Consider the following 12340-nt stretch of genomic DNA (forward strand, 5'->3'; position numbering starts at 1 on the left):
GTTATTTATTATGGGCTTCATTTATCACTGCCAATGTGTGAAATATAATAAGTGGCGCAAACGCAATCGTAATTTGACAAGAAAACTAGTAGTAGTAGTAGTAGTAAAATAAATAAATAAATAAATAAATATATATATATATATATATATATATATATAGACAGTCTCTCTGTCATATGTCATCACAGAAAATACCTGTAATCAAATTCCCACTACAGTCTAATCCTGTTGGGCGGTTATCATTTTTCTATACCTTTTATTAATAGACGGTAATTTGTCTACTAGTTTCACTTAAATAATGTTACCATACAAACTCAAATCAAATCAAGCTCTAACTCAAAATTTGAAAAATGGTTACTCAAATTTCTAAAAAAAGGCTAATAATGCCTGTTTTAATCTGACAGAACCATCAGATCTCACAATTGCATCCCTTGCATCTGTGTGTTGCAAAACCCAATTTTGTTGAAGACTTTATTACAGAGTAATTGATGCACACTCCCACCAATTTTCAAGATCAAGCTGCTTTCTTGCAATAATTTTCAAGCCATTCCATTGTAACACTTTTTGGCCTCTCTAGTGGCAGTCCAAGAGCTCGGTCCCATATCAGCTGAACAACAAAAGAGAAAATACAATTCAAATAAACTCATAAAAGAGCTGCATCAGAGAATAACTGCAAATAAAAGTAGGGGAAAAATATAACCTGAGAGCAGATACCAATACTTCTTGACACACCAAAAAGGACGGTAAAATATCTGTCCACCGAATTAAAAATTATAATCATCTCTCCCACTCTAATAGTCATAGAATGTCCAAATGAAGAATAATCACCGGTAGTTCAGATGTAAATGAAATATCATACCTTGCTTCAGTTAAACCAAAATGGTTCAGCAGCACCCCACTATGAGCATCAACGTTGGGCCATGGATTTTTAACCTACAACAATTCCAAAACCCCAAAAACAGTCAGCTTTATATCCCTGTCATTTGGCTTTATTTATAAGTTAATTGGATGAAACCAGAATATAGACAGATGATCTTTGAGGAAAATTTTCCAATTTAGCATGTGGTGGGAGGTTAAAGCTCCAAATTTCCCAGCAAAATTATAGGTTGGGTGGGAAAAGAATCACTCTAAATTTTAATAGGGGAGACACGATAGAAACATAAACGTGGAGAACCATGCAGCTAATCTTGAATCTCATCCACATTACAGCAATAAGGACCATGTTATAGAACCTTCTAACGTGTCTACTCTAAAGACTATTTCCACTTCAATATCATGTGAAAGACACATATAACAATGTAAATGATCTGAGTTTCAGCAACATAAGGGTCACTCGATGACTATACCTTGCCTAGTTCGGTAAGAATGGGAGGGACAACTTCATAAAGCTTGGAAACCTGTGATTAACACATTAGATTAGCTCATGAAGAAAATTACCAAATAAAATGCAGTGTGCCATAAAATGGCACACCCTTGTTAATGTCAAGGTTCTATAATTAAGGCATGAGGGATAACCAGCTGGAACAGTGGATCATCAGGCAAGTGCTTCAATGCAAACTCTCTTTGACATGTGTATCTTGGATCTGTCTTACGCAAAACTCCATGCCCAAATCCAGGGACAACCTGCAAATTCAGAATAGAAACAACATGAACTAGAGACTAAAATTCAACAATTTTTCAGGCCAAGGCTTCCAATAGAAATAATAATTTAAAATGGGGAAAGTGATGATTTGGAGTTAAGGAAGTCAGAACTCAGAAGAAAAACTAAATAAAATATATTAAGACCTCAAGTTGCAAGTCAATTCAGTACTGCAACTTCCCAAAGTCAGCATAAACAGAAAAGCAGAGAGCAAAGAAATTATTCAAAGAGGAACAAGATGATAAGATATGGAAAAGAAACTGACTGCAAGAATAACAAGGTAGAAAGTTAAAAGAATAAAGAGGTGTTCTCTGGCTTTAAATGTGGTCAATTGGCTTTTGCATTGAACTAATAGACACAACATTTGAAGAGGGATCAAATAAATATATATATATTTTGAAATAAAAGATAGGGATCAAATAAATATTAATAGTGGTTAAAAGAAGTACCAGGGAAATAACTCAATAAGCTGTATCATGCCTAGAGGCCTGAATGGCCTGAAATTAAATGAGAGAAGTAACAAGAACTGTACTTCCTATTCAAATTAAACTGTATGTTAGACTGGTTTTGGAAGAGCTGAATAGAATGTTAACCAGAATTACAACACATAAGTGAAAGGAACCAAATGCATGTTGTCCCATTGTCAAGAGTCAAACGAGATAAGCAAGTGCTCTCAAGGTCAAGCAGACTTCAAACCACTCAGCTAAATTAAACCTCCACACTAAGATGTGATAGCTTCAAGACAATACTAACCTTGCCACCTTTTAAAGTTTTCCAGACATATTCTTTCAACTGATCTACGGTTATGTTCTCTCCACACTCATCAACAACAGATTTGATCCAAATCAGAACCTCCTGCAATCACAGTATCAAGGAAATCAGAGACAGAAAAACAACAAAAATCATCTGCAAGCAGATAAGAAGACGTATCACCATGACAAGAAATTTAGAAACATAGAACAAGGTTTGGCTACAAACTTGAAGTTTTCCCTAAAAATTCATTTAGATAGTAATTTTAAAGTTTTTTCCTAACTCTTTGTATCTAAAATTGAAAAAAAGTCAAGAAAGTATGAAACAAAAAAGGGAAGGTGCCTAAAATAGCAATCCCTCATAAGAGAACAGATAACTTCTTAGAAACTAGAGTATACAAGGCACTGATAATTATGAGGAGATAAGCAAAAGAACAATCAAGCAGCTAAGCATTTATAAATGTTCATCAACAGCAAAGAGTAACCTGCATTAAGCTTTATGTACAATTATACATCACTTTATACAATAAACACCAACACAAATATTAAAAGAAGGGTGGGGAAGGGGAAACTTATAACAGTTTTTTCTAGAATAACAGATAATATCACAACAGAAGATTCACACCTGATTAGCCAAACCATGGAGTGGTCCAGCCAAACCATTTAATGCTGCAGCAAATGAAAGATAAGGATCTGAAAGTGCACTAGCAACCTGAATTCAGTAGGACATCAACTGAACATCAGCATTTAGCTGTACAAAAAGTTTATGATGAAAAAAGAAAAACAAATGAAATGTCATAATATCAATTAAACATTCATAAATTTTAGCACTGTTACATATATTTTAGGATTCTTATTGCATAACTTGTGATTAAGGCAAAAATTAATTAATTAAAATGCTTAGAAGAAAACCAAGGTAACTTACAAGGTGGCCAGTGTGAGCACTAACATTTCCACCTTCATGATCACTGTAAACACAATATTGAATAACAAGTTCAGTCACACCATTGTCTATTTACCAATATGTTTTGCGTTCAGAAGTGAATATTATATAAAATAGTTAGGAGACCTTCATGTACACATCCTGTGTACATGAGGTTTCCCTTCCATTATAATTTTTTTTTTATATTCTTCATCAACACATCACACACACACACACACACACACACACACACAAACCTGTGGATGGTGACATAAAGTCTCATAAGCTCTAGCATTTTGGGACTATCAAATCCCAACATATGTGAGAAATTTGCACCATAATCCAGTGAGTCATCGAGTGGTATAACTTGGCCATCTTTGTATATCCTTCAACAAATAGGAAAGAAAATAAATCCAAAAATGATTCAAGACCATCCAAAAACAATATCATGTAAGGAGTCAAGGAGTCAGTAGAGATATGGTCAGATATGGGCCTCTATCAGGTCAAAAAACTAGTGCACCGAAAAATTCAAAGAGAGCAAGGGATAGACCTCTGCCTGTGGGTTGGGGGTGGAGACCATGTCAAAAAGTCAACTATGTTTTGCCCATAGACAGGCCAAGTTCACTTCAATGGCAAAGAAAATTACAGATATTTTGTCTGTGGCAGCAGGCAACCATGGGCTGCTGCCAGCAGCATGCAGCCCTGGCTTGCTGCATGCATGGGCTGTGGCCAGCAGGCTATGTCAGCAGCAAGCACCCATGGCTTGTTGCGAGCGTGGGCAGCCATGGACTGATGCCAATATGTCATAACAGCAGCAAGCAACCATGGCTTGCTGCATGAGTGGGCACCTATCCTTGCATTTAACATTTTTTTTTTTTAAATAATAAATTACAAAAGGAAATTATGTCTATTTGTACACCAGAAGGGACCATCCTTACATTTAACATTTATAAAAGCTTTTATAACATCAAGTTTACCATCATTCCAGATCCAGTCCAAAATGCAATTACACCAAATTTTGATAATCAATGAGAAATAATATCCTTGCTTACCTGCGGTAGACATAAGCAGCCACTAATGGCACTCGAGCAATCAAATTAAGAGAGTCCTCATATGTTGGTTCCCAATACCTAAAGACAAAGTATATACAAGCTTAGTAAATTAATAGGTCAAATTAGAAAAACATATGCACTTAAAAGAGCCTTACTTAGATTTATGAATCCCCTTCTCGTATGCCTTCTGGAATTCACTGTGAACCTGAAGGACAATGTCAGGTCATTCAATAATTGTAAGTATATCATCTACTTTAAGAAAATCAATAAAACCAACCAAAAGTATTGTTAACTCAATGTGTCACTTGGCTCACTTCCTAGTTTAATAATTTAGCTTCTCATTGCTTCATTTAAGAGCACAAGAAATATTTTTTAATACAAGGTGCCTTTATAACGAGATGTAAGGAGAAGAAAATAAGATCTCCAAAATAATTAAACTGTGGAAAAACAAAAACATATGCAGGTAATTAATAAGAACCCCAAGAAGCATTGATTGAGTAACAGCTCCACACAAAGACATCTAAGGTGAGAAAATTGGTCTTCACCAGGGTGGATTACTAAGATCAAGCAAAATAAAAGCACATCAATATTCAATGGAACTCTTAAAATAATTTTTAGTTGATTACTCTAAATCTAAAAAGCATGGACACAGGACATGACAATTTTTGAAAAATTAGAGGACAACAAGGTGGGAATACAACAACAAATTAATTATCTTTAGGAATAAAGTTTTCAAATAAAAAATAAATATCAATGTCTTTAAAAAGATATCTAAAACCAAAGATAATTTTATTCCCCTCCCAACACACTAAGGACAGGCATACATGAGTATCCCTGGCGTGTATGACACAGACAAGCCAATGGTTTTGGAGTGTCATCCTTTTTAACCGAAATTCAAGTGTGATTAAATTGGTCTATATAGACTCTCTTTGATAAAAGGACGGTAAAGAATGGCTTTCAAAGTACTATTTTTGGAAACAATATGAAGAAAAGATGCATAAAAGATTCTATAGATGAGGAGGAGACCAAACATTCTATTGAGTTGTGATCCCTAAGATTTTACTATAGAACTCAGGCAAACTCCTACAATGTTGCAACAACGAGAACGAAACCAAATGATTACAGTAATGCAAATTCAAATTGACGAAGAAGACTGGCTCGCAAAAGAACCAAATAGGGGAAGAATAAAAGGTGTATTAATTAAACAATAGTGTACATCCAGAAATCCATTTACCAACCTGGAGGGCCATAACACCTGTTGCAAATTGAGTCATTGGATGAGCTGTAACAGGTAGAGCATCGATGGCCTTGTACACAAAATCTGCAACCAGAAATGATAAGCCCAAAAGGTTGTCATAAAACTAAAAATTATTCTTTCTAAATATTCACTTAAAAAACAAAAAGAAAAGAAAATCGAATACATTCAATTAAAAGTTAACGAATAAGAATATGGTATTTTGATTGTGATGGAGATGAACAATAATACAAATACACTCTACTATATAAAATCTCATCCAGACTACTTGCAATTGACTTATTAAGCAACGAGAATGGAACACATTATTGAACTATCGGTATTAATTCAGTTATAAACATTTGCTTTTTTATGTAGATATAATAAGAAAGTCCACTACAGAACCTGGGATGACTGCACGACTTCTCAACTCCTTGGATAATGCATCTACTTGCTCTTTGCTTGGTACCTGAGGTACAAAGGATGTTTAAGTATACAAAAACCTCTAAAAAGACAAAGGCAAAAGAAGGTTTCAGGGCATAGGCAATGAGTATTGTGTCCAAACTTGCAATTTAAGAGTATGAAGTCATTTGGCTTGAGACCACACATATAAGGTGAGCAGATACAAGAAAAGGTTTCAGATATATATTAAGCCTTAGTTCAAGTTATACGTAACTTCATCTATTTTCTTATTTTGATTACATTCTAAAAATATCATACAATGGCTTTTTGTCTCAAATAAAACACAAGAACAACATACCTTTCCCGTCAAAAGAAGCCAAAGAAGACCCTCAGGCAAAGGTTCTCCTTCAGGCTTTGCAGCTGGTAATACTTTCTGGCATTCAGGGATAGACAGACCTCTAAAGCGAATTCCCTGTAAAATTAAAAGCCTACCTTTCAGATCTATGACAGACAGAACTTATGAAATTTCCCAATAACTTCTCAACTAACCATCAAATTCAAGAAAAAAAAAGATACCAAGATTTAATATTTGAAATGTATACCTCATCTGGGTCAAGTAGTGAAGTTTGCCAGAGTAAACCAGTCATTCCTCTCATTCCACCAAGAACCTACCCAATCATGATAAACAGATAATTCAGTGAGAAGTTGCAAAACATAATTTTATGTTACTCTGAGATTTTTTAGTTCTTTACAATGAAAGAAAGAAACTGTTATAGCTCACTTCTGCCATAGACACTAGATAGGAATGATAAAATGAACACAAATATCACAAAAGCATATTTACCATATCAACAGTGATATTCCCAAGCTGCACTTTTCCATGTTCTGCCTTAAGTTTCTTCAAGCGCTCCTGTAACCAAATAAAATCACAAAATAGAGAATGAACTTCTAATCAAAATTTTTGTTAGATACACGTTGACTCCTTGGCTCAAAACCTTCCTTAACAACCTACTCTATGAAATAGAAAGAGGGTAAGGGAGTCTAAACTAGCTCTTTAATCAAATGCGCACCCATTTTCCAAAATACTCAAAGAATGCAAAAACGGATACACATGTTGTGCCAGTTTTGTAATGCAATTTCAAATCACACTACAATAATTTAAAAATAATAATAATAATAATAATAACTTAATTGCACGAGCAAGGAGGAAAAAGGAATCAAAATTAAATATTGGTAACACATGCCTGTTGCTCAGGAATCAATTCCTCCAGCTGAGAACGTAGGTCCTGCACAGAGAAAAAAAAAAAAGACTAGCATGAGCGAGGTTAATTATGGTAGAAATGGCATTAAAAAAATAAGCTATAATTCCCAAACACGAGTAATTGTAAATCAATAACAGCCAATGAGCTCCAGCTCAAAAGGCACTTTCTTCTTCCAAAATATTTGGATAATAACTTTAATCAACAACAACCCTTGAGGTATGGTACAAAAAGTTGAGCACTTTGATACACAGGCATGTACATAATAAGTACAAGTTATAGCAGTTGTCATATATAGCGTAGTTAAACATACAGAAATTGTATGGAAATAGAATTAAAAGCTGTAAAAATCAAATCTTTTTTATTGGTAAAGTCACACACACACAAGCATGCAGTCAGCGTTGAACTCACAATGTGACCCTATATACCAGTGATAGTGATATGTAGCATATAAATTTGAGAAATGGGTTTAGTTAGGTGCAGTGAATTGTATAGAGAATGAAATGAAAAGAGAGAATACAAGATCAGAGGAGGAGGACTGTATTTGAAGCCATCTGACTGAATCTTTGAGACTTGGCTGCTGCCCCTGCAATCAATCCATCACAACATTTTATTATATATATTTTTGTTTCCCCTAGAGTAAAAAAAAGAAATCAGAGTAAATTGTTGATAGCTAAAAAAGGAATACATACAAGACGAGAGCGGAGCTTGGAAAGCAAAGAGACGCTTCTGAACATTGCTTTTTATGTTTATCTACACCCACAAATAATGGAGGAAAGGAAAGGAAAACAACTATTTTTAGTATTAATATTATATAAAGGGGGGGAAATTGGAAGTATAGTTTAGGATTGGATCAAGAAAATGGATTTGATTTAGAAAAATGAAAAGTGCAGAGTAGAGAGATTACCAGAAGGAATGTCAGAGAGCTGAGAGAGAGAGAGAGAGAGAGACGATGGAGAAAAGTTTGACACTACACAGAGCGAGAAACGAGGAGAAAGAATATATATATAAATATCAATGAAAGACTTCAAAGCTTTTACGGGATCTTTATATCTAACCCTTTTCACCGTAGAGGCGTAGACCGTGCTAGTTGTCTCGTCACAACACAACACTCAACAACTCATAAAGTTTTTTTTTTTTTTTTTTTTTAATAAACCCTAAATGTTAATACCCACAAAAATTACTTTTTTTTTTTTTTTGGAGAAAATTAATAACATTTGCTCCTTATATTCAATTTGCCCTTCTTCACACCACTCTTTGTGATTATTTATTAATTAATATATAACTTTTTTTTAGAAACTATTAATATATAACTTAATAGTGCAACAAAAAATATATATAAAACTTAGTAGCTTTTATATATTTTTTTTTTTTGCATACTACTTATTCCAATTACAAAAAAAGAAAAAGAAAAAGAAAATAGGCCATTAAGCAAAAAGTGGATCAAGAGAAGTAAGATTTTTTATGTAGCAAAAATTATTTCATATAGTCTTCTCTACAGCTAGCTAGTAATATTGAGGCTTTGTTAGTTCTAATCATAACTATGGGTCAAATTGAAGCTAATGTAGAACGATAATAAACTAAACCAGAGAAACATTCAAGTATTCTAATCTCGTTGATCTCCTTACCTAATCTTAATACCGTGCTAACAAGTTTGGCCTAAAAAGGAGATTAGGCCTTTGACTTTTGTCTCAAAAGGAGGATTAGGCTCTCACATAGTCATTTCTACATTTATTGCACCATAATAACCTCATATCGTATTCAATATGATACAATAAGTTCCTTTATTGTAGATCGATGTGTCATAATGACAAGAGTCATATCTACCTAAAACTTGAGATTGGTAGGATACATCCGGTGGGAAAATAGCCAATTAACGCCTATAAATATCATTTCAAATTTCAAAGTTAATGTGTGAAATTCTAACCTAAAAATAGCATCTATCAATATGTGAAATAAAAACGGGTTTGACTTTATCATTATAAGTATCACCGATAAACCTGCAAAGAGAATCAATTTCACAATGATTTTCTTTAGTGTTTGTACAAAACTATAGCCGATGAAACACCATGATTTCCCTAATTTTCCTACCTCAAAGAATCCCACTTCCCACAGTAATTTAAAAACTTACATTTTACCAACTAGATTGGGTTGGAACTCAATTTTCACGGCCACTTTATATATAGTTCTTTAAAGTTTCAATTTTTATTTTAAAACAATGTGTATTTTTACTAAACTTATTTATTTTTAATAAAATAAGTCAATAGACATAAGTAATATTGAATAGACCCTATGCAGCTTCATCAAGGACATGGCTTGAGTTCCGTGCTCCTGTATCCTGCACCAAGCCTTGCTCTTTCATCGGTTGAGTTTTAGGGTCTTAGACCATCTACGCAATTATTGATTCTCTTTGAATGCTAAGCATACGAATACGATGCTCCATGCTTGCTTAATTATCATTCCCTGGCAGTCTGGCACCAGTCGTGGTTACTAAATGTTTAAAACTTTAAATCCATGTGATCATGTTCCAAAGCCTCAAAAATAGATAGTTCAAAAGAATCAGTGTGATCAAATTAAAGCCACTTTTAGGATTGAATTGATTCCACCAATTCTTCGGCCACACTTAATATTCCCAATTATAAATGTCAAGGTTGTAGCAAGAGTTGTAACTTAACACAAAGATTGTCTCATAAACTTTCACTTTTTTTTTTTTATAAAGAACTTTCTCATTTTGAAATTGTCGGTAAATGACGATTAAAAATCACAAATCAAACGCCGCCCTTTGACATGTTACGTTTTCAACGTTTGAATATTGAAATAATATTAATAATGGTCCAAAGAGAGAAGGGGGTGTAGAAAAAACAAAAAAATAAAGAGTCAAAAAAAGCTACCTGAAGCTGCTGTACATTGACAGTTTGACAGTGACACACACCTGCCTACCCCAAGTTGTGTCTTCCATTCCTTCTTGAGCTTTCGCACGAGAACTAGAAAAACAGAAGTGAAGGACGTGTACAACGCTGGGCTCCAATTTTCAATAAGCAAAAGCACCTCAAAAAATTGAAGAAGACTGCCGTTTTAAAATTGGCAAAGGTTGTTTGTTAAGGTTTTTATTAGGCTTCGTTTGGTAGTTCAAAAGGGAATAAGATGAAATGATCATAAAGGAATGGAAATAAATTGAATGGAATGTATTTAAGTAAAGAAAATGAATGGAATGAAATGGAATTAAGTAACCTTGATTGGATGTTTTAAAATAAAGAAATGGAAAAGAATGACAATAAATGGAATGTAAATAATCTTATTTGGGAGTAACATAGAAAGAATGGAATGGAATCATTCTATGACAATTGTTAAGGACAAATTTTTCACACCACATGACTTCATTTCATTAGCGACTCACACCACGTCAACATTATCATGGATTTTGGGAAAACCTCTTTAAAAGCCCAAAAGAGCCCATATTTACACAAAAATGTGTCAAAGCCCATGGTCCAAGCTCATGGCACATCATCTCATTTTTAACTCATAATCCAAGCTCATGAGTCTCATCAGGAGAATTTTAGGAGTCATGGTTTGGGGGGCCAAGAAGTATGTTCAGTAAAGTTCCAATGGTTCAAAGTTGATAAAGGAAAGCATGTTGCTTGGCGTGTCTGCCCCAATTCCCTGAACTCTGACGGGTCAGTGTGCAATAGGTAACATTTGGGTAAGCCTCTCATATTACATAACACTTAAAATGATAAAACTCTTCATGTTCTTTACTTAAAAATTAATGTTCATCATATAATATAAGTTTAAAGATGTAATTATAGTATTTCATATCAATTATATTATTATCATCTAAATCAATTTCAAGCACATGACTAAATATATATTAATATCTCATATCTAGCATTAAAATGCTCTCTTTACTCTCCAAGATTTGGTTAAGATACAAAAAGACCATGATTACATTTCTAAAACTTTACCAAATATATTTTCCAAAAGAGAAAACTTAACCGAAAATACCAAAAACGGTTCAAACGGAAGCTGTAACAGCTTCTACAGAATCTGAAACAGCTCCAGCGGAAGCTGCAAACAGCTTCTACAGAATCTGAAATAGCTCCAGTGGAAGCTGCAAACAGCTTCTGCAGAAGCTATAACAGCTCCAGCTAAGCTACAGACAGCTCCATCAGAAGCAGAAACACCTTCTGCAGAAGCTGAAACAGTTCCAGCACATTCTGCAGTAGCTTCAACTGTGGTACCAGAAAAATCTCATAAAACTTATCTTACCATCTTTAGTCAAATCATGAATTTAATGCCATATAATTTCCTCCAAACAAATGATGTCATTCGGATGACATCATCCAACTGTAACAGTTGTGATTGACAGCTGTTATAACTATAATTTCAACCATTAAGTCTCTAACTTTGCTTCTTTTGGCTAAAAAAACAAAAGACCACTTACTTTGTCAAAGTTTTTTCATGATTTGCTAAGTTTCCCTTCAACTAGTTTTGATCTAGTTATATGGCTTAGCTCTATAAAAAGAGGACTAAGCCCACACCAAGGGGCTCTCTCTCTCTGGCCCTCTCTCAGGCCTGCTCTCTGCTCCCTCTCTCTCTGGCCCCTCTCTGCTCTCTTTCTGTCTGATCTCTCTCTCTCTGATCCATCTCACCCTCTTATGCAGAAACTTCACTCATTTTGCTGCAAAATACACATTTTTACACTTCTCCATCTCCCTTACAAAAATATCTCTTCTTAGAGAACACCATTACACACTAGCCCTCTCTCATCTTCAATATTCTAAAACTCCATTCATCTTGTTGCCATATCTCTAAAAGATCTCCATATCTTTCTTCATCCCTCTTACAAAATCTCTCTTCATAGATAACAACATAACACACATATTACAACATCATTACCCATTACTCATCTTTCCCACTTTCCATTATTCTGAAGTATCATCATCTTGCTGCCTAAAAACACATCTCCATCTCATTCTTTATTTCTCATACAAAATCTCCCTTCTTAGAAAGCAACATAACCGATGTCATAATACCCAAAAAAAAAAAAAAAAAAATCAAAAACAATCCCAGCAGCAGCCTTTAC

General features: G+C 34.2%; 1 protein-coding gene across 1 annotated transcript; it reads right to left on the reverse strand.

The window, feature by feature from the left end:
• Nucleotides 1–196: 196 nt before the first annotated feature.
• Nucleotides 197–8271, reverse strand: LOC115987417 (citrate synthase, mitochondrial). The gene is made up of 20 exons (XM_031110955.1): nucleotides 8165–8271; nucleotides 7950–8010; nucleotides 7778–7843; nucleotides 7243–7284; nucleotides 6843–6908; nucleotides 6601–6666; nucleotides 6357–6470; nucleotides 6002–6065; nucleotides 5601–5683; nucleotides 4518–4567; nucleotides 4363–4440; nucleotides 3568–3696; nucleotides 3314–3356; nucleotides 3014–3100; nucleotides 2393–2494; nucleotides 1516–1623; nucleotides 1347–1397; nucleotides 860–933; nucleotides 701–752; nucleotides 197–607 (listed from the first exon to the last, which is right to left on the reverse strand). The coding sequence occupies exons 2-20, from the start codon at nucleotides 7992–7994 to the stop codon at nucleotides 515–517; spliced, it is 1413 nt and encodes a 470-aa protein (XP_030966815.1). The 5' UTR covers nucleotides 7995–8010; nucleotides 8165–8271; the 3' UTR covers nucleotides 197–514.
• Between the last annotated feature and the right edge of the window lie 4069 nt (nucleotides 8272–12340).

This window comes from Quercus lobata, chromosome 4, assembly GCF_001633185.2.
Source record: "Quercus lobata isolate SW786 chromosome 4, ValleyOak3.0 Primary Assembly, whole genome shotgun sequence".
NCBI lineage: Eukaryota > Viridiplantae > Streptophyta > Magnoliopsida > Fagales > Fagaceae > Quercus > Quercus lobata.